The sequence below is a fragment of the Stenella coeruleoalba genome, assembly GCF_951394435.1.
Source record: "Stenella coeruleoalba genome assembly, chromosome: 14".
NCBI lineage: Eukaryota > Metazoa > Chordata > Mammalia > Artiodactyla > Delphinidae > Stenella > Stenella coeruleoalba.
In genome coordinates, this window is record NC_137160.1 from 52,320,404 (window position 1) to 52,342,618 (window position 22,215).

General features: G+C 38.2%; 1 protein-coding gene and 1 long non-coding RNA gene across 4 annotated transcripts in view; one reads left to right on the top strand and one right to left on the bottom strand.

Moving 5' to 3' along the window:
* The window catches only part of THOC1 (THO complex subunit 1), a 41,828-nt gene extending 24,859 nt beyond the window's left edge, over window positions 1-16,969 (bottom strand). The window contains exons 1-8 of one of the 2 annotated variants that reach the window (XM_079943418.1): window positions 16,850-16,969; window positions 14,890-14,963; window positions 14,736-14,796; window positions 13,435-13,501; window positions 10,538-10,656; window positions 10,022-10,070; window positions 9,512-9,607; window positions 1,736-1,818 (exon numbers count right to left, since the gene is read on the bottom strand). In XM_079943418.1, coding sequence (XP_079799544.1) covers window positions 1,736-1,818; window positions 9,512-9,607; window positions 10,022-10,070; window positions 10,538-10,656; window positions 13,435-13,501; window positions 14,736-14,796; window positions 14,890-14,963; window positions 16,850-16,903 — 603 coding nt within the window. In that variant the 5' untranslated portion in view covers window positions 16,904-16,969. The remainder of the gene's footprint in view (window positions 1-1,735; window positions 1,819-9,511; window positions 9,608-10,021; window positions 10,071-10,537; window positions 10,657-13,434; window positions 13,502-14,735; window positions 14,797-14,889; window positions 14,964-16,849) is intronic. The other variant, XM_079943417.1, reaches the window with a different exon arrangement.
* Window positions 15,960-22,215, top strand: part of LOC307197499 — a 48,323-nt gene continuing 42,067 nt past the window's right edge. For both annotated transcript variants that reach the window (XR_013831423.1, XR_013831424.1), the window contains exon 1: window positions 15,960-16,680. This is a non-coding gene — a long non-coding RNA (uncharacterized lncRNA). The remainder of the gene's footprint in view (window positions 16,681-22,215) is intronic.

A 22,215-nucleotide genomic window follows, 5' to 3' on the forward strand; every position in this document is an offset into this window, starting at 1 on the left:
GGTGCTGAATGTGCAAAAATTTGCCAGCTCTGGACTGTCTTCTGGACACTTCAAAAATAATCTTTAGGGGGTGTCCCTGGTGGCACAGTGATTAAGAATCTGCCTGCCAATGCAGGGGGACATGGGTTCGAGCCTTGGCCTGGGAAGATCCCACATGCTGTGGAGAAACCTAAGCCTGTGCACCACAACTACTGAGCCTGCGCTCTAGAGCCCGTGAGCCACAACTACTGAAGCCTGTGTGCCTAGAGCCCATGCTCTGCAACAAGAGAAGCCACCGCAATGAGAAGCCCGCGCACCACAACGAAGAGTGGCCCCGACTCGCCGCAACTAGAGAAAGCCCATGCACAGCAACGAAGACCCAACACACCAATAAATAAATAGACAGATAAATAAATAAATAATCTTTAAAAATAAAGTTGATCTTGCTGATGTCCTTTTGAAAAAATCAGTGGGCAAATGATGGATTACTTAACAAATGGTTCTGAGATAACTGGCTCACCATTTAGAAAAAATTAAATTATAACTCAACTTACTCCAAACCCCAACCTTCCTGCTGGGTAAAAGATTTAAAAGAAAAAATAAAATCATAAAAGCACCAGAAGAAAACAAAGAATTACATACTCCTGTGGAGTGGAAGCCTTCAGTATGACACAAGGCTAGAAACACTAAAACAAAAGACCAACAAATGTTAATATTACTATATCCAAATTTAATAGCTCCATATAGAAAACTATAAAGTTACAAGAAAAACCATAAACTGAGGAAAAAAATGTATCAACACACAGTAGGAATGAATTAATAATATTCTATATAATGAGTTTCTACACATCAACAGTAAAAGACGTTTCAGCAGTAAAATGGGCAAATGTCATGAATAGGCAATTCTCTTCCTCATTGTTTCTAATCAGCACAGAAGAAAAATAAATTCCAATGAATATGCAGTAAGTGCCTCGACTTCATTAATAATCAAAGAAATGTAAGTTAAAACAAAGACGACTTACCTTTCAAGTATGTATCAATTAAGCAAAAATTTTTAAAAACTGGTAATTCCCCATGTTGGCGTGAGGCTGTGGGGAACTGGGAAGGCATTCTCTATGTGCCACTGGGGGTGGTATAAATGGGTACAACTTTTTTGAGAAGTACCCGGGCAACAGTTATCAAAATTTGATATATATGCATTTATTTTGACACAGAAATTTCACCTATCAAAATTTACCCTAAGGAGACACAGGCATAATTTAGCAATGATATACAAAATACTATTTACTATAATGTTGTTAACAAGTTTTCACTATTAGAGATTATCTAAATGCTCAGTAACAGGAGACTGTGATATATCCAAAGACTTATAATGAGACATTAAAACACAGAGACAAATCTAAATGTACTGATGCAGAAATGCAACCATTTCATACTGTTAAAAGAAGAAAGTGATTTTCAGAACAGTATGTATTGTATGACCTCAATTTTGGAATAAAACTACATATACACAGAAAGTCCTGTAAGGACAAAAAAAGAATGTTAAGAGTGGTTATCTTTGGGGCCTTGGATTATGGGGTAGCTGTACTTTTTATTTTAAATATTTCTATTTTGTTTGCATTTTTTTCTACACAGAATACATATTATTTCTATAAATTGAAAACAAAGGTTTTTAAAATTTTTGATTTAGAAGACCCATTCATCTGAGTTATCTCAATAACAAAATATGTTATGTTAGATTTCATATCAGCCTCACCTTTTGACCCAATGTGCTTTCCTGCTCATTGGTATTGAAAACAGTGACATTTTCCAGATTAAACTGACTCTGCAAGTTAAGACCTATTAAAAAAAAAAAAAGATTTTCAAAGCAAATCCATCAAACACCTAAACTTGTTTAAGAGTATAACTTTGTTGTCATATAACCAAAATACATAAAATGATAAATCCATAATTAAGCAAAAGATCAAGTCAGAATAACATCACACTTGATTTTCAAATTCTTTCTAAAATTCATTTCTTTTAAGGTGCCTTTAGAGTATGCTGAATTCTGTATACACTGTGACAGATATATTGATCCTTGTTATTTATGAATATTCTAGAACAATTTTACAGAATGCAATATGTAGTAATTTATAATTTTGCTGAAGCACAAATAGAAATTGTATTATTCAAAAAGTGTGAATGTATAACAATATTTATAGGAAATATAGTTAGTGAGGGCCAGGTTTCTCGCTGTCAGGGAAAGAAGTTATAAATAAGCAGATCTATTGGTGCTAGATTAGACTCACAAGTTATCAGTCACTATGATAACATTGTTTTTGTTGTTGGTCATTAAAAAAAATGTAGACAGATACAGAAATACAGATACAGAAATACATGTTAGTATACATATGTATCTTTCCAAGCTCTGTCTACTGAGAGGGCTTAGAAGCAGTGATATTTTAGTAACAAATAGCATTATCTAGGTCCCAGATCTTGTCTTCTAAACACCATTTTTAAGTAAAACAAATCAGGCTCTTTGGAGAAGTGGCTAATTCCAGGGGTTGGGCAGGGAAAATACAAGATGTGCCTGGACTATCCTCGCCTACATGAAAGAGCTCCCAATGGGGAAAACTATAATAATTTGAGCAACAAAGTAAATAATGATATTATGAGATTATAACCCATATAAAATAAATATCCATGAGTTCACACTGAAATAGATGACTGAATTACAAGTAAACAAAGGAGAAGAGACAACTCTTCTTTTCTTTTTTTTTTGGCTGCACTGCGAGGCTTGTAGGATCTTAGTTCCCTGACCAGGGATCAAACCCAGGCCCCCTGCATTGGAAACGCAGAGTCTTAACCACTGGACCGCCCGGGAATTCCGAAGACAACTCACCTTTAGAGAAGACTCCCAATTCATAAACGTAGAAGGAATGAAAGGAATAGAAAATCACCACCAGGACAACCTAATAATCATCACTGCAGGCAAGATCCACTGATGAACAGTACTAAACTCAGCCGGCAAAGGTCTAAGGAGAAAAAGTATCTGCATAGCCTCGAAGTATCTCCCTCCAAATATTTATTAATTACAAAGGGGAAAATAGTAACTTTGTAGTAGAGAAATATGGTGATCAAGGATAATATCTTAAATAAGTGATGAAAGATAACACCCCCAGTAAAAAGACACATCAATACCATGTTGAAACGATGCATTGAGAAGGGCCCATCACCTCTGTGGTCTTCTTCCCCAAATCTATAACCTCAATCTAATTATGAAAAACATCACACAAACATGAATTGGAGGGCATTCTACGAATTATCTGACCAGTGCTCTTCAAAACTGTCAAGGTCATGAAAAAATAGCAAAGACTGAGAACTGTCACTGACTGGGTAGATTGGGGAGATTAAAGTGACATCACAACTAAGTAATACAGGATCCCAGATTGGATCCTTAAAAAAGAAAGTACTGATAAAACTGGTAAAATCCAAATAAAGTCTGTAGCTAACAATGCTGCACCAATGTTGATTTCTTAGTTTTGATAACTGTACCATGGCATGTAAGAGGTTAACATTAGGTGAAGCTATTTGGGTACTCTATACTATCTTTGCAACTCTTCATGTCTAAAGTTATTTTAAAACAAGAAGTTTTTTTTAAAAGCTAGTATGCTAGATGACGTCATTAAGCTAGTGAATGAACCTGGCTGACCATTTAGCATTGACTACTTAAAATATCTTTGTCCATTTTCTGTTTATTACTCAACAAAGCACATGCCATAATTCTCAGGTTAAAAATCTCAGTCATACTTTACTAAATTTAATGGGTAAATTACATGTGAAGACAGCTTTCTGAAGGTCTTGCGATATACTCTAGTGAATCTTATGCAATCAAATGTAAAAAAAGAAGAAAAAATACTGCAAGAAGATATCCCCAAATGCCAACCTAGCTTATGTTAGGGTGACAGGATTGATTATGATTTTTTTTTCCCTTCATTTTCCAAATTTTCTGAAACAAGGTTGGGTAATTTTATAATTTAAAAATTAAATTTAAAAATATAATTTATTAAAAGATATATATATAGTTTAAAGCTACCTTTAGCAATTATTGTTAGTCTTTCAACTAGTTAATAAGAAAAAAGTGATTTCTCTATGTCTTGTCAATCTAGGAATGTAGCATATTGAAAAAGAGGTTAAAATGTTTTTTTAAAAATGAGAGTGGAGGCTAGAGATCAACAGGAAGGACTGAAGAATGGCTGAGAATTGAAACCTTGTTTTTATGTTTTCTGTAAATTCCAGAAAAAGAAATCACAGGATACTTATGAAGGGGCACTTCATTTCACAAAGAGATAGAATTTCATTCATCAAATATTTAAATAGTGCCTAGATATCTGGTATTAGAAGTTACTAGGCACAGAAAATACAGAGGTGAACAACACAAACACACTGAAAATGCCAGGTGGTGCTAAATTCTAAGAAGAGATTTGAAATCAGGTGGTGATAATGGGTTACTGTGGTGGCAGGTTTAGATTAGATGCTCAACGACAGCCTCTCTAAGGTAGTAAAATTTAAACCGAGATTGAGTGACAGCAAAAGTCAGTAATGTGACAATAACGAACAAAAGGATTACAGACAGCAGAATGAGTGCCAAGGTCCTAAGGTTCAATTGATCTTGATATTTTCAAGGTAAAAAGAAGGCAAGATGCCAATTCAGTGGGAAAAGAATAGTTTTTTCAACAAATGGTGCTGGGACAACTGGGTAGCCACATATAAAAAGAATGAAATTAGAACCCCACCTCACACCACATACAAAAATTAACTCAAAATGGATCATATACCTAAATGTAAGAGCTAAAACTCTTAGAAGAAAACACAGATGTAAATCTTTGTGACTCTGGGTTAGGCCAGGGGTCCCCAACCCCCAGGCCGTGGACCAGTAGCGGTCAGCGGCCTGTTAGGAACCGGGTCACACAGCAGGAGGTGAACAGCAGGGGAGTGATTGAAGCTTCACCTGCCGCTCCCCATCGCTAGAATCATCGCCTGAACCAGTCCGTGGAAAAACTGTCTTTCACGAAACCAGTCCCTGGTGCCAAAAAGGTCAGGGACTGCTGGGTTAGACAACAGTTTCTTAGCTATGACACCAAGAGCACCAGCAACAAAAGAAAAAATAGATATATTAAACTTCATCAAAATTTGAAACTTTTTTGCTGCAAACACCACGATCAAGAAAGTGAAAAGGAAATCCACAGAATGGGAGAAAATATTTACAAATTATTTATCTGATAAGGGTCTAGTATCCAGAATATAATAAGAACTTGTACAACTAAGTAATAAAAAGACAAATAACCCAATTTTTAACATGGGCAAAGAATCTTAATAGACGATTTCTTTAAGGAAGACATGCAAATGATCAGTAAGCACATGAAAAGATGCTTAACATCTTTAGTCATTACAAAAATGCAAACCCAAACCATGAGATACCACTGTACACTCCCTAGGATGGCTATAATAAAAAAGACAATAAACAGTCAGTGTTAGCAAGGATGCGGGGAAACTGGAACGCACTTGCATCAATGATAAAATGATGCAGCCTCTTTGGGAAACAGTTTGGTAGTTCCTCAAGAACTTAAATACATCATTTGTAGAGACATGGATGGACCCAGAGACTGTCATACAGAGTGAAGTTAAGTCAGAAAGAGAAAAACAAACATCGTATGTGAACACATGTATGTGGAATCTAGAAAAATGGTACAGATGAACCAGTTTGCAAGGCAGAAATAGAGACACAGATGTAGAGAACAAACATATAGACACGAAGCGGGGAAAACGTTGGGTGGGATGAATTGAGAGATTGGGATTATTGACATATATACACTAATACATATAAAATAGATAACTAATGAAAACCTTCTGTATAGCACAGGGAACTCTACTTCACTTTGCTGTACAGTAGAAACTAACACAACATTGTAAAACAACTATACCCCAATTAAAAAAAAAAAGAACTTAAATACAGAGTTATCATATGACCCAGTAATTCTACTCTTAGATATCTATCCAGGAGAAATTAAAACAGTTACCATATGACCCATCAATTCCATCCTATGTATATGGCCAAGAGAAGTGAAAACATACATCCACATAAAACTTGTACACAAATGTTCACAGCAGCATTATTTACAATAGCCAAAAAGCAGAAACAACTCAAATGTCCATTAACTGATGAATGGACAAAATGTGGTATATCCATATAGAGAATATCATTCAGCCATAAAAAGGAATGAACTACTGATACATACAACACAGATGAACCTTGAAAGTATTAAGCTAAGTTTGAAAAGCCAGTCACATGAAGTGAGAGAGTAGCACTGACATATATACACTACCAAATGTAAAATAGATAGCTAGTGGGAAGCAGCTGCATAGCCCAGGGAGATCAGCTCGGTGCTCTGTGACCACCTAGAGGGGTGGGATACGGAGGGTGGGAGGGAGGCTTAAGAGGGAGGAGACATGGGGGTATATGTATACGTATAGCTGATTCACCTTGTTACACAGCAGAAACTAACACAACATTGTAAAGCAATTATACTCCAATAAAGATGTTAAAAAAAAAAAAGCCAGTCACAAAAGACCACATATCTTATTACTCCATTTTTAAAATGTCCAGAATAGGAAAGTCCATAGAGACAATAAGTAGATTAATGGTTGTTTGGGGCCTGGGAGACAGGGTAAGGATGGAGGTAAGTGGAGAGTGACAGTTAATGGGTGCAGGGTTCCTTTTAGAAGTTAAAATGTTCTAAAATTAGACTGCAATGATGACTGCACAACCCTGTGAATATACTAAAAAACAGTAAACTGTACATTTTCAATGGTGACTTGTATGGTATGTGAATTTACATCTCAATAAAGCTGTTAAAAAATATAAAAAGCTGAGCTTCCAGTAATGGAAGGCTAATTAATTAGCTAATTAATTAATTCAGATTAACCCTCTAAGGACAACTGAAAACTTGGATAAATTACATTAATTCTATGAATACTTACAGAGCATAAACCATGTTCACAGCATTGTTTTAGGCAAAGAAACAGAAAATTGTTTTCTTAAAAATAGTAAAGAGCTGACATTCAGTGAGGAATATATGGCAAAAATCAAGAAGGCAAGAAAGATAAGCAATGCATCATCAGCACTCAAAGCCACTTCTGTCTTGAGGATATCTGCCAAACAGGAAGAATCGGCTGCAAAACTGAGCTACTCTTTTAGCAGCTTCCTGAAGTGAGGATGATAAAAATAAATCTCTGAGTCCAAGGAAGGTGGGGAAACTAATCCTACCCCAACCTTCTTCTAGGCTGGGACCTACGTCCTCAGGTAGGGATCAACCAAATTGCAGTCCAGTGCCAAGTCTTCTCGATTATCTAAGGAATCACAGGCCTTGAGCTGGGCTAGATTAAGGTAATCTTGGACTAGTAGTAGCACCCTTGTAAGGGTGCCTGGCAGGAGTAATGAAAACTCTTATCTGGAGAAAGGTATCTAACCTAGGTGTCAAAATTATTCCCTCAAATATCTTCTCAAATATAACATCAAACACTAACCAGAAACACAAAGGGGTAAGATACAATCAGTGAGAAACAGTAGAAACAGACACTAGAGACATACCCACAAAGACTTAAGACACTGGAATTATCAGACACATAAAAATAACAATGCTTACCCTCGTTAGAAAATTAAAAAACAAGTTTGAAAATATCAGCAGGGAATAAGAAACTAAAAAAGTGACACAGCAGACTTAAAAAAGACTTTCTAGGAATGAAAAAATACAATTACTGAAATTAAGAGCTCATTTAGCAGCAGATTATTCATAGCTGAAGAGAGAAGTAGTGAACTGGAAAAAATTTCTAAAGAAATTATGCAGAATGTGATGGAGAGCAACAAAGAGATGAAAAATGTAGAAAGTGTAAGAGACAGGATACAGTGAGAAGATATAGGATGTCTACTAGAGTTCCAAAAAGAGGAAAAGAGAAAGAAGCATATATAATATTTGAAGAAATAACAACTTAAATTTCTACAAACTGGATGAAGGACAACCAATCCATAAATTCGAGATGCCCACAAATTTGAAGAATGATAAATTTTAAAAATCCATGCTTAGATACATCATATAAAACTGAAAAACAAAATAACCCAAACAAATAACAAACAAAAAACCCAAAGAAAAATAAAACCTTAAGAGCAGATAGAAAAAAAAAAAACTAGATTATCTTCAAAGGAGTTAGACTGACATTTGCCTTATCTATAGAAGCTAGAAGGCAAAGTAACGATTATCTCCCACTAAATGAAATCCTATATCCAGTGCCAACCTACAATCTTCTATCTATTGAAACCATTCTTCAAGAGTAAAGAAATAAAGATTTTCAAAGAAAACACAAATCTGCACTAAAGTAAAGTCTAAAGGGGGAAACAGAAGGTCAGAAATACAAGTGGTAAATACACTGATAAATCAAAATTAATCCTGACCACATTAAATAAGAGGAAAGAAAAAAAACATAGATCTAGCAGGACAAAAAGAAAGCCACATGTAAAACAACTGCTAACATACACTATAGGTCTTACCATATGCAGGCACTGTTGTAAGCTCTTCACATATTTTAATTCACTTAATCCTTACAACAACATATGAAGTAGGCGGTATATTAGCCTGATACTAAGGAAGGGAAGACTGAAGCAAAGAGATTAAAATCTGGCGTATTTGAACAGATTGTGGTGGGCTCTAGAGAGCCTTGTGGTGGGCAGTGTTCCATTTCTGGACCTGGACAGTGGTTACACAAGTATTTGCTTCATAATTATTATACTATATTTACTTTATGCACTTTTCATATTACCATTATATTTCACAATAATAAATGATAAAAGAAACAAACAAAGTCAATGTGGCTGAACAGTAGTGACTGAAGGAAAAAAACAGAAAAATAGGTATACATTAGGAAATGAAATAAAAACATGATTCACAGCTACATATTTCAGTGTGATTCAACTGTACATTATTAATAAACTTTGAACGTAAAGAATCAATAACTTTAGGGACTTCCCTGGTGGTCCAGTGAGTAAGACTCTGTGCTCCCAATGCAGGGGGCCCAGGTTCGATCCCTGGTTGGGGAACTAGATCCCGCATGCATGCCGCAACTGGGAGCTGCATGCTGCAACTAAGAGTCCACATGCTGCAACTAAGAAGTCCACATGCTGCAACTAAAGATCCTGCATGCCATAACAAAGATCCTGCGTGCCGCAACTAAGACCCGGTGCAACCAAAATAAATAAATAAATATTAAAAAAAGAGAGACAAACAAACAGGCTTGCAGATATAGAAAAAAAGGAATCAATGACTTTATTTAAGGGTTACCTGTACCATACACTGGGACAGGTATAACTACTTATAAGTAAAATAAAGTGGGAATTTCCTATGTTTTCAACTTTTTAGAACCATTTTTCTTTTTTATCATCATAGTAGATTCTAATCTGGTAAAGATTTTCCTGCAAAGCATTTTATGTACAAAAGCTTACCTGACTTCTCAGATAAAGGGAAAAGTCTGGCCAAAAAGAGCTGAATTCGTCCACAGAAGACTGTATTCTGGGATTTTGATAATCTTCGTAAGAGATCTAACAACACATGGAAACGAAGGTTACACAGGTGAGATCATTCTATGTTTATTACAACCATACCTAAGTTTCTTAACCAGTTTGTCAAAAGTATTTTCCTAAAGCAGTAGTTCTCAAAATGGGGGTAGAAACTATTGTCACAAAAAAGCGCTAGAAAATTAGGAATAAAACTAAACAAGTTTAGCATGGGTAAGACAAGCTTTACTAAATTTTTTTGGTTTTCATTAAGTTTATACCCAGAACAGGAATAGTTTAATTTAAAGCAAATGATCAGTTTTAATAAGTCAGACTGCTATTTAAAAATGAAGATACAATCTACTTTAAAAATTTTACCACCTGTGTTTAATTCCACCACCTGTTTTCCTGGCCACATTTACTTTTTAAAAAACAATCATTTACTGTTGAATTACTTACCATTGCACATACGTAGTAAATAATTTTTCCCAGCAGAATAGAATGTATTCTGAAATTAAGACAGAAATTATTACTATTGTTCTGAAGTTGTTGCACATCCTTCAGTAGTAAGTCACAGGAAGTAAAATTTTAAAGAACACTACTATGCACTGAGAATCTACTATGCCACTTTCACTTTTTTCAAGCAAATAACAATTTTAATGAAATAAAAATATTTTCAAATATATAACAAAACACAATTCTAAGTAATTTTTAAACATGTAAAAGTGTGTGTTTTCAAGTTAATTGTATCTACTCAAATTTTGTACTTCCATTTTTTTCTCCATATAACTTTTACTTGGCTTTTCCAAGAGAGCAGAATATATAATTCTCATACGGACAAACTTTTTGGCAATCAGCAATATTAGAAATATAAGCAAAAAACAAACAAAAACAACAACAACAACAAAAACTACCCTCAGAACTCTGGATCTATAGAAAGATAATATTAGCAGAAAAAGAAACTAAGGCACTTACTGATTTCCAAGTAGCAACATTTTTTTCCACAAAAGTGAATATCGTGTCACACTGATCCAAAGGAAGGCAATCCAAAACATCTCCCAACAATACAAAAGGTGTAGATGCTGTACAAATACCTTCAAGTGGAGCACAAGCCAATTAAAAAGTTTAAAATACTGTTGAGTAAAACAGCCCATGCAAAATAATTTTAAAGAAAATATTAGAGGTATACTTTGTCAATCCTAACAAGGCTGTGAAAGACAAGAAACAGAAGCAACCTCAAGTCCCCAAACAGGATATACTTAAGTAAGTTTTGGTATGTGATGATGATAATCATTCTTGATAACACTTCTAGAGCATTTACTATATGTCAGGCACACTAAGTGCTTTACATATACTAACACATGTAATCCTTATAACCCTATGAGGTAGATAACATTATCTCCAGTTTATAGAATGGGAAAACTGAGACACAGAGAAGTTAAATAACTTGCCCAAGATCACAGAGCCAGTAAGTGGTAGAGCTGGGATACGAACCCAGGCAGTCTGGCTCCACAGTCTGTTTTCTTCACCACTAAGCTATTCAAAAGAATATAATGCAGCCAATTAAAAAAGATGGTTATGACGACTATAATAACTTGGAAAATGTTTATGATATAATGTCAAGTGAAAAAGGCAGGGTTCAAAACTGTATGGGTATTATGGTTATCACAATAAAATCTTTTAAAAAGACCAGAGAAACTAAAACCATATACCAAAATAAATGGTAGTTTTTTTTAAAGTGGAAGAATTAGGACTAGTATGTTCCCTTCTCATTTCCAAATGTTCTGTACTATTGCTAAAATTTAAGTTGTCTGTGATTTGAAAGAACTACTTCAAAAAAGATAACAAAACATCACTGTAAAACAATTATACTCCAATAAAGATGTTAAAAAAAAAAAGGTAAATGAACTTCAAACTGAAAATTCTGTTCTTCCACTCTTCCTAAAGCTTTCAAAAACCTTCTGAAGTGGCAAAATAAATATTTGTTTCTAAAAAAAAAAAAAGATTTGATACTGATTTCAACTCATTAAACTTTTACAATAATACCATTGTTTCAAGGGAAAAAAAGGTAAAATAAAAAGTTGTTTATTTCTAAATTCAATCTTACTAAAGTAAAGCAATAAATTAAAGACTTTAAGGTCACCTAGGCTAGCTAAAAGTACTTTTACCTCCCTGCTCATTCTTCCTTCTATTTTTACGTAATAGATACTAACACTTGTTAAGTGTTTAGGAAAAGTAGACACTTCAGCATGATATGTTAAAAAAAAAAAAAAAAAGTACTGAGTGGGTACTATTAGCCCAAATTACTGCATTAACACAGTATCTTCAGAAACAGGAAGTAGTATTTCCAGCTCTACTCTGCACTGGTAAGATCATATCTGGAATGTGATGTGAGGGATACTGCCTAGAACCAGGGAGGCATAAAGCAGCAAATTTCAACTCAATACAAAGGGGAAATCGCACCATCAGAACTATCTAACAGAAATCAAATAGTGAGCTCCATCAATGGGAGTAGAGGCTGGATGACCACCTGCCAAGGACTTTACTGAGGGGAGACAGGATAGGTCAGAGACAAGATTGGACCATATGACCTCTAAAGTCCTTTAACACTTAGATTTGTGATACTTTTATGTCCTGTATATCCAAGAGATTTGAGAGACATACTCCCTGCCCTTAGCAGAAGTATACTTTGGCAAAAGTTAACTCACATTAATAACTATAGAAAATTACCTAAATTCCACTCTCAAAGATTCTGATTCAGTAAAACAAAGCTAAAGCCTGGCAATCTCATTCGAGGGGCTTCCCTGGTGGCGCAGTGGTTAATAATCCACCTGCCAATGCAGGGGACATGGGTTCGAGTCCTGGTCCAGGAAGATCCCACATGCCGCAGAGCAACTAAGCCCGTGTGCCACAACTACTGAAGCCTGCGTGCCTGGAGCCCGGGCTCCACAACAAGAGAAGCCACTGCAATAAGCCTGTGCACTGCAACGAAGAGTAGCCCCTGCTCTCCACAACTAGAGAAAAGCCCACGCGTAGCAACGAAGACCCAACGCAGCCAAAAATAACTAAATAAAAATAACTAAAAATAAATAAATAAATAAAAATAAATAAAAGTCTCTTGAAACTATCCCCTACTGCCACTGCCCCATTTTAATTGTCCTCTACCTAGTTTTCCTGCCAGCAGTTTCTCCCAATCCAATGGCTCTTCCATAGGTCCTCTTTAGCATGGCACACAAAGCCCTTTACAAATAGCCCTAACCTACCCCTCCTGCTTCTTTTCTTCACCATGCTCATCATCCTCTCACCATTCTTCTCTACATTTTTTTTAGTCATGCTGAACCAGGTCTTTATATAGCTATATCCTTCTGTTTCTGCCTGACAAATTACTCATCCCTCACATCCCAGCTCTTATGTTACAGTTTCCTTTCTAAGACCATCCTGATTCCTTCAGACTCTGAAGTTTAGAGAATCACTTCAACCATACTTCATTCCTACTTCACCCCCCGCCCCAGTAAGACATTTAGACGTGTTTCCTCCATTAGCCACTAGGCTCCTTACAGGCAGCGAATATGTTTTATTTACCAATGAATCTCCCAATTCCTAGTTCAGTACCAGGCACATAGTAGATGCTCAATAAATATTTACCTGATGAACAGAACAAGTGGAGAACAAAGAAAGTGCCAAAGTGTGCACTGTATACACTAGTGACAAGAAATACCTGTGAGCTAATTTCCATGGGACTTCTTGGCAAAGGGGGTAGGCAGAATTTTAAAAATGAACAAAATCAATTAGGTATGGGGAGAATAAGTTTTAAATAAAACATGTCACGCCCAAGATTGCTTTTAAAAAAGACAAAACAAACCCATACTTACCTTCAGTAACTCCCCCAATAGCAAGAGAAATAACAGCTAAAACGTTTTCACATGATGAATGATTTATCTACCAACAAAGGAGAAAACAACTTAATTTAGGAGCCAGACTTTAGACTAATTTGATAATAAGAAAAACATATCCTCTGACACTAAGTTGATTATCATAAACACTGGATAAAGATATTTCTCACAGAAGATAAGATTACTTTCTAAGATGAAAATTTAAGAAATGAACAGTAATAACCCTAACGGTAGAAGTATATCAAATAATTAAACAGCAGGTGATTCACTTAAAATCCAAGTCTTAGGAAGATCCTTACATTAGCATGATTAAGACTATAAGCTAATCAACTACACATGTGCTGAGGCCATAACTCACTCAATGGCAGGGCCAGGGGAATTAATTGTACTGGTGCATCAATATGTCTGAGGGAGGGTTTTAATAGAAGAGAGGTGGTGCTTAGGTTTGATAACATCATAAAATCCAGCATTTATTGAGTGTACATTAAGTGCCGTTTCACACAACCACCATGAAAACATGGTATTTCCCCTCTTACAAATGAAATTGAGGCTCAGAAAAGCAAAGTAACTTGCCCAATACCTGACAACAGGTAAGTGACTAGGTCTGAAGATGTGGAAAGAATGAATTTGACATAGAATTGTCCAAAAGAAAGGGACACTGTTTTATGGCCACGGGAAAAGGGTCTAGCTTCTTGAGATCTAAGCTTTGCTAAACCAAGAATAAACTATTGAAACTTTTCCTTTCATTTGGGTGCTCCACTAATGGTAAATAAATTCAGATTTTTCATGTTTAGATTAAATTTCTCTACTGAAGTTGGATAGGCTATTGTTATTTTTGCAGGTGAACTGATAAGGGGATGCCATAGGAAAATGAGGGCATGGAATCCCAGCTCCCATGCTGAACATCCTTGGACTAGACCTTTTATGCCACTACAAGATGTGTCACTGTTTATACAGCAAAGCGAGAGGGCTCACCTTCAAATTACAGTTTTTGCTCAGGAAGACCTCTTATCAAATTTTCTTATACATATTCACTTGCAGAGGGCTCTATTCATTTATTAAACCAAACCCTTAAACAAGTCAAACTGTGCTATTAAAACCCTTAATCCTTACACAACTCCTATACTAACTATGACCAAGTTAGGTTTCACAAAGTAGCACGTTCACTCTAGAAAAAATAGTCATGTTTAAATATCTATTCTAAGGATAAAAGCAAATTTAAAAATAATATTAATTTGCCAGCAAAATTCTAACGATAAATAAAGGAAAAACATACTTACAATTTCTTCTTCTACAACACCTCTAAAAGCTTGGTCAAGGGTACATTTTTTTTCATTTTCACTATTAAAAACAAAAAACACCTGCATTTTTAAAGCAGCTCAGGGTAAGTATAAAGATTTCAGCGAGCCTATTTCATGGATATCAACGCCTTACCTTCCAGGCAACTGGCTGAAGGTATTCAACAAGGGCTTGATATTTTTGTTGTTCAGGGCCTCTCTGGTAGATTTCTAGAAAAATAAAAATAGCAAATAAGTGGAAATATTTCTGCTTATTATTTACTGAAAAACATATCACTCATCAATAGTATGTCTAACTAAAAAATGTTTATACCTGGGAAAAATTACCTATGAGTCATTCTATCAGTAATTCTTATTCAAATGCCACTTACTGATATAGACTCATCACTTTAAGCCTTGCAAGAGCTCCCCAGCTAGACTTTCTTATTCCAGGTTTTCCCTCCTCCTTTCTTTTTAAATATCCCATTCATGAGAGTATCCTGCTTTTAAAAAACAAAATCTCTAAGTGGCTCCTTATTTCGTAGCTTCCTCTAAACGTCCTTGATAATGTTATCCCACTCAAGCTATGCAACCTCATTTCCCAGTACCCCCTAACACATACTCTCCACTAGGGTCTGGCCATTTTCCCATCATTTTCTATCAAGCTCACTCTAGTGTATTCATTCCCATTATTCCTCCCACGTGCTCACGCAAATTCTATCCATTCTTCAAGACCCATCAAAAGTCCTACCTCGGAAAAAAAAAAAAAAAAAGTCCTACCTCGTCTAGGTAGCTTGCACAGCACAGCCCCTGACACCAAGTAAACACTGATTGTCTTAAAGTAGTAAACCTGCTGGTTGTCTTAAAGCAGTCATAATTGAAAGACAAAAATATTGCCAAGTCATTCATTCTGTGAAAATTCACATACACTTGGAAAATCAATGTTACCTCACAGGAGTTACATTTATACTGGAAAAGTCCATTCCTGACTCTGCCTGTGAATAGGCTGTGTAATCTTGGGCATACCCCCTTACCTCTGTGCTTCATTTTCCTCACGAGTTAAATATGAGGGTTGTTACTACCATCAGCAGCAGTGGCATCACCTGAGAACTTGTTAGAACTGCAGAATCTCAGACCCCATTCCAGACCTACTGAACCAGAATCTACATTTAACAAGATCTCCAGGAGATCTCACCTCATGCTCAAGCTTGAGAAGCACTGGGCTAGATGAGCTCCCATTAAATGGTCCCCTCCAGGACCAATATTGGATATTCCTAAGTTACTCCTGGCAGAATTTCAGAGCACTAGGGAAAAATACAGTCAAACAATTTAGTGATGGGCAACATAAAAAGAATACTGGGTCTTAAGTCAGAGAAAACAGTAAAGTAAATCATTTAACTTTTGGAGTTAGAGTTAAACTTAACTCAGTTTCTATCTCATCTACCAGGGATAATAAAACAGCCTCCTTACAGTGCTATTCTAAGAGTTAAACAAGCTAACAAGAAAACGCTCTGTAAAGTGTTTCCCAAATGCTTAAACTACTGTTCCCCAATGTGTAAGAATAAAATGACAGCTGACAACCCTTTCCAAGCTGACCTGTTTGTCCTGTCCCACTTAGGACCTTCCTCATCGATCTCTTACGAATGAGATACGGAGGATTAAAGGGTGGTGAATAAGCGGCCAGAACCACCACCTGGCAGCTTAGGAGGCGGGGCGGGAGCCAAATCTCTGGGCTAAAGTCAGTCCCGCCCTCCCCCTTCAGCAGCCCCCTTCCAGTTCTGGAGACACCTGACCAGCTGAGAGAGCACTGCAGAGGAGCTGGACCCGGACAGAGGTAGTCTGCGGATGACCCCTCCACGCAGGGCGCAGACACGCCCAGAACGCGGGGTCCTGGGACCAGCCGGCGGGAAGGTGGAGGCGTACCGCAGAGGACGCGCGGAAGAGACAGGTAATGCGCCTTTGCCACTTCCCAGCCCACGACGAGGCCGGGAGCCCGTCGCCGCGGCGCACACGCCTCTGTCCCCGCTTTACCCCAGAGCAAAATTCGAGTAATTTCAGGGAGAGGAGGGCAAAAAATAGCGCTGAGCCAGGGCCGCACCCACCCCCCTTCCGCTCACCGTAAACCGCGTCCGCGCTTCGGGCAAAGTGAAGAGCGGCGGCGTAGGAGACATCTTCTCGGCCGCGCGTGCCCGCCACCGCGCCGCGGCGCCCGCCGATGACGTCAGGGCGGGAGCGAAGAGATTGCCGGCTCGGTGCGCGGCTAGAGCGGCCTGTGAGCGCAGGGGCGGGCTCGGTGGGGGGTGGGAGCGTCTGTGGTGACCGAGGACGGGCTGGCGCTGGGAGCCGGAGTCAGCCGCTCAAAGCCCGATTCGGGTTCGTGGGTAACCCTTGGGATGATGGTAGATGTGTGGCCTTGTCCTGTAAGCGCTGCGGGTTGCAGGCCGGGACGCGCACTTTGGCGGTGGTTTTCCTGTTTTGGGGAAGGCTGGTGAAAGGCGGCTGGTTACGGCTCAATGGGCCGCGAGGGAAGGTAACCGCCGCCGGAGAATCCAAGGCAGGTGGGTTATCCGGGAAAGCTCCAGGCTGGGGAAGTGTCGGCAGTGGCCGTGCACCGCCGGACCAAAGTCCTTTTCGAGGAGTGGTCCCAGCTCCGGATTTGCGTTTCTGCCCTACAGTTCATGGGCTCTGTAGCTCAGGAGCAGCCTCCTCTTCTGAGTAATAGAAATAATGCTTATATCCTTGGGCTGTGGAGGAGCGTCAGTGAAGTCATGAATGCGCGTGTGGCTTGTATAGCAATGCAAGTATTATCATGAATGTTTGGGGATTCGTTAACTTTGCTGGCACATAGAGGGCTATACTGAAAGAGGAAGATCTTGGAGGAACGCAGTACTCGGCGCTGATTGGATAGCGCGTGGCGCCGGGTCCAGGGTTGGAGGCACCAGCTGCAAAACCTTGCAGTTTCCTACCTTGGCCAATGAGAAGCCAAGTGGCAGTAACTTTTCAGTTGGAATTATGCACTGGTCAGAAGCACTGACCCAAACACTTCCTACCAGCTCTTATTCACCTCCATGTGTACCTAAATGAAGAAAGCTAGACGCGCTTTACCTTTTTCCCTTCGTTGATATCCAGCGAGAATACAGGAGACTAACAAAAAGACAGCTTTGCATAATCTTGTCCCTAAGTGGGAATTGTGAACAGTGCTGGCTACCTGGAGCGTTGAAGGCTTTTTAGAATCAACAGAATCATTCAGGTTTGATTGTGCAACGTAAATTTCCAAATTGCCAAAATAAACAGGTTTTAACTGATTGGATAGGTAGCTGATGTATTAGGATTATTATTACACTATAGATGATTATTAACTGTGTGGAGCACAACTAAGACCCAAGAGGTAAATAAAATTATTTTTTACAAAATCCAAACAGAAGAAGAGCTTGAGTTTATTGAATCATCCATCAAAGTCTAGTGACTTAGAATTGTGTTTATTCACACATTTGCTGGGCACTTTATACACAGTGGACAGTATTTGTTGAATGAGTAATAAATATATGGACATATGATTGAATGAACAAAATAATATAGCTTAATTGCTGTTTTGAGGAGCTCAGGTCGACATAAATGAAACAACTGCAGTGTACAATTTTGATCATGAGTAATTTGCATCATAGCTGCTGTAAGAGATCAAAGGAGAGAGGGACCATATGAGGTGGTCAAGGAGCCTTTGTGGAAAAGAGAGAATATGAGCTGAGCCCTGAAGGATTCCAATAGACAGGTCAGAGTGTGAAGGGGTGAATAGGAAAGACATTCCAAAGGGTGAAGAAGGTGTGAGCAGAGGTGTGGAAAGAAGAAAGCACAGTGAAAGGTAGTTGTTGACTTTGACTTAAACTTTGGATTCTGAATAGAAATAGAGTTGAAAAACTGGGTTGGAACCAGATCGTATTCGTGTTTCAGGCCAAAGAATGTTACTGGTTTAAAAATGGCATTTGCGGTTCCTCCCAAGTTATAGCCAGCAGTATATTTTGTGGGAAGGAGAGAAATGAGCTGTTGTTGCTAATGAGTGAACAAACGCCAGATAAACAGTAGGAAAAAAAAGCAGCAAACATCAGGGGATAATGGGGAGGTACTGTTTAATGTGTACAGATTTCAGATTGGGACGATGAAAAGTTCAGGAGATGGATATGGGTGGCGTTTGCACAGCACTGTAAGTGTACTTAATGACACTGAATTGTACACTTAAAAATGGTTAAAATGCTAAATTTTATTTATACTTTACCACAATTAGGAAAAAATCTATGTAAAAACAGCAGTCTGATGCTAGATAACTTAAAAAGGGCAAAAACGTCACAGCCGTCAGTATGATCTTGAGATCTCGAGGTGAAGTGATATTCAGTAAGGCAAGGAAGTAGGTGATGCATTTAAAAAAGTTGTGCATCAAAACTCACTACGATAGAAATGTGTTAGCATTTAGATCATGTTAATAAATGCCTTATAATTCCCAAAGCACTTAACGTGTAGTAAGACATTTGATCTTTTAAATGATATTTTGAGATGAGTAACAGCGATTATGCTCACTTTACACATGAGGAAGCAAACTCAAAGAGTTAGGGTTCTTGATAGAGGTAACTGGCAACATGAGACTACCCATGGGTTTTGATTTCAATTTTTTAGCTCTACACTGTCATACTGTCATAATAGTCAAGTTTTATTGAGTACCTCCTATGAGCCAGACACTTTTCTTATATTATTCCTACTCCTTACAACAACATTGTACATAGTTATACACATCAGGAAGCAGGTTCATCTGTCCTAGGTCACATGGCTAGAGGAAGCTAGGTTTGGGATTTGAACCCCTAGCTGTAATCCCAAAGCCTATATTTTTCTCGAGTCTTAACTTATGAATCCTTATGAAGCCATGGGCCTAGTTAATGGCTCATAAATTATTTCCTTATAATTAGATAAGGGTGAGGATCATATTGTCATTCCTAACATAAGTGTTTAAAGAAGTATGTAATAATAACATTCCAAGGGCAGACATCCAATAGCATGTAAATTCCTCACTTACGTTTATTGAGCACCTCTCCTTCCTTCTATGCTAGTGAGGTAAGATGGACCAGGGAATGCCTCTCTGTTAGGAAACACCTCCATGGGAAATTCTAGGATGGATGGTTTGGATGGATTCTAAGCATTCACATCTTTATTCCTCTTCTTTTCCTTGGTATGTCTCATTTGGATTCAAGTTATCATTGGTGTGGTGAGATCTAGGAGAAGAGGACCAGGGAGGCAGCTTAGTCTGCTTTCGTTCTGGTCTTTATCCTCTAGCCCAGGCCAAGGAAACTTTGTTCCATGCTCACAAGTCAGCCGTGTTAGCATGTTGGATTGCGGCCTTTGCCGGTTTGGGTTCTGGGCCCTAGCCCTCTTTCCCTTCCTCTCCCTAGGTAATTTAAGTGGATTGAAAGAATTATATTGACAGGGAACTGATGTTTGAGAGGCAAAGTTGAGCAAAAAGAATGAGACTCCTGCATTGGGAGAGGAATGTCGCTGAGAAGAAGAATGGGAGAAGTTTGGCACTTCGTGTGTATTTTGGGAGTTACATTTTTGTGGAAAAAGAGAAATTGCGTGAAAACTGTGTGGGTGCTGTCTTTTTTATAGGGTGGTGGCAATTTTCAAGCATTTTATATTGTAAATATTGTGCTATTCATTCAATATGTATTTATTGAGTGCCTACTATTTGCTAAGCACAAGAACAATATTATTGGACTATATATGCAGTATTGTTATTTTATTGTAATACTGTATATATCATTATCTAGTATATGTTGTGAAATCCTGTTTGGTGAGCTTGATTGGACCACATAGATGAACATAATTTAAGGTTAGAAATTGAATAGTGGGTGATTCTTACCCTGGTGAGCCCAGCTTCCCTGAAAGGTTAGGCAGAGATTTTGACTGAAATTGATCCATCACTTGGCTTGTATCCCTTTCCTATCCTGTTTCTCTCCCTTACTGGTTTCTCCTGAGAGCACCTTAATCATTTATTCACAAATTTTCCCCTCGGGGTTTGCTTCTGCAAGTCCTGAGTGTGTTAGTTTGGGTCTACCATGAAGCAGATGCCAACATTTTATTAGATGTGCAAGAGATTTATTAGGGAGGGAGCAAGAACCAGGAGCAGGCAGTGAGAGCTTGCAGACCACAGTGCAGGGCTGACACCTGTGCAAAGAGAGAGGGAGGGAAGAAGTGAAGTGCAGCTCCAGGAAAGGCTTGACTTTGCCAGTGGGGAGATGTCAGGCCAAACTTCTTGTAGGAAGGGTCTGGCAGTTTGCCCGAATGGACCTGCCCTGGTTACCTCTGCCATGCTCAGTCATTTACTTAGAGCCACCCTCAGAAAGCCTGGCCTCAGTGCAGGTGTGGTGGACCCAGCAGGCAGCAGTGAGGCTGTCAGTCAATTATATTTCCCACAGCAAATGGTCTGAGGGGAGCATTTTCATGGCCACCACACTCTCCTAAGTTTTTGATATAATATTTTCTTCATTTGTTTATTCTCAACTAATATATATATTAGTTGTGTGTGTGTGTGTGTATGTATATATGGATGAACCTGGCACTTTGAACAAAACAGAAGAGTTAACTGTCCTCATGGAGTTTTTATTCTATGGGAGAAAAGATTTTTTTAAAAGTAAAGAAAAACATAAAAGAATTTCACTGTGAGAAATGCTATGAAGGAAACAGTAGCGTATATTGAGTGCCCTTGTGTGCTTGAATTCTTAGTGCTTTACATGTATGAACTATTTAGCCTTCCCAGCAACCTTGTGAGGTAGGTACTCTTTATTATTCCCGGTTTACAGAAGAACCTGAGGTGAAGAGTGCTTAAGTAACGTAGCCCCAAGGTCCCTCAAAACCAAAGGAATGAGAGACTGAGGCAGGGGATGCTCCAGCAGTATTTAACTTTTGAGTTGCCAGAAAAGACCTCTCTGAAGAAATGATATTTAAGCTAAAGCTTAAAGAATGGAAAGGAATGAGCTGTATATTTGTGAGGGTGGGATTTGGCAGAGGAAGGCAAGAAAGACATTCATATGACTGGTGATTTTTCCTTCTGTATGTTTACAAATGTTTATAAATGAAGGTCAAGATTGTTCAGTCCTAATCACTGTTGCAGGGGTGCTCAGCACGTTTCCCACTCCTCGCTTGCCATTCCCACCACCTTTGCCCCGTTCTTGTAACAGATGAACAGTTGTGGGCATAGGACCAGGCCTGGCCAGCCGTAAGTCTTTGAAATTTTTCTTCTGCAGCTGGACAATATGGCTGTCGTACTAGTGAGAGTTTCTCTTTCATAAAACAATAGAAACCTGCTCTGGTTAGTATTTTGAAAAGTAAGTTATTGGGAGGGTATCGGGAAGCTCATATTAGTAAAAGGCTGGAGATAAAGCTTGGGCAGGCCTCAGTGGAAGCAAGACATAGCTTCAGTCTTAAGATGCCCCACCAACACCAT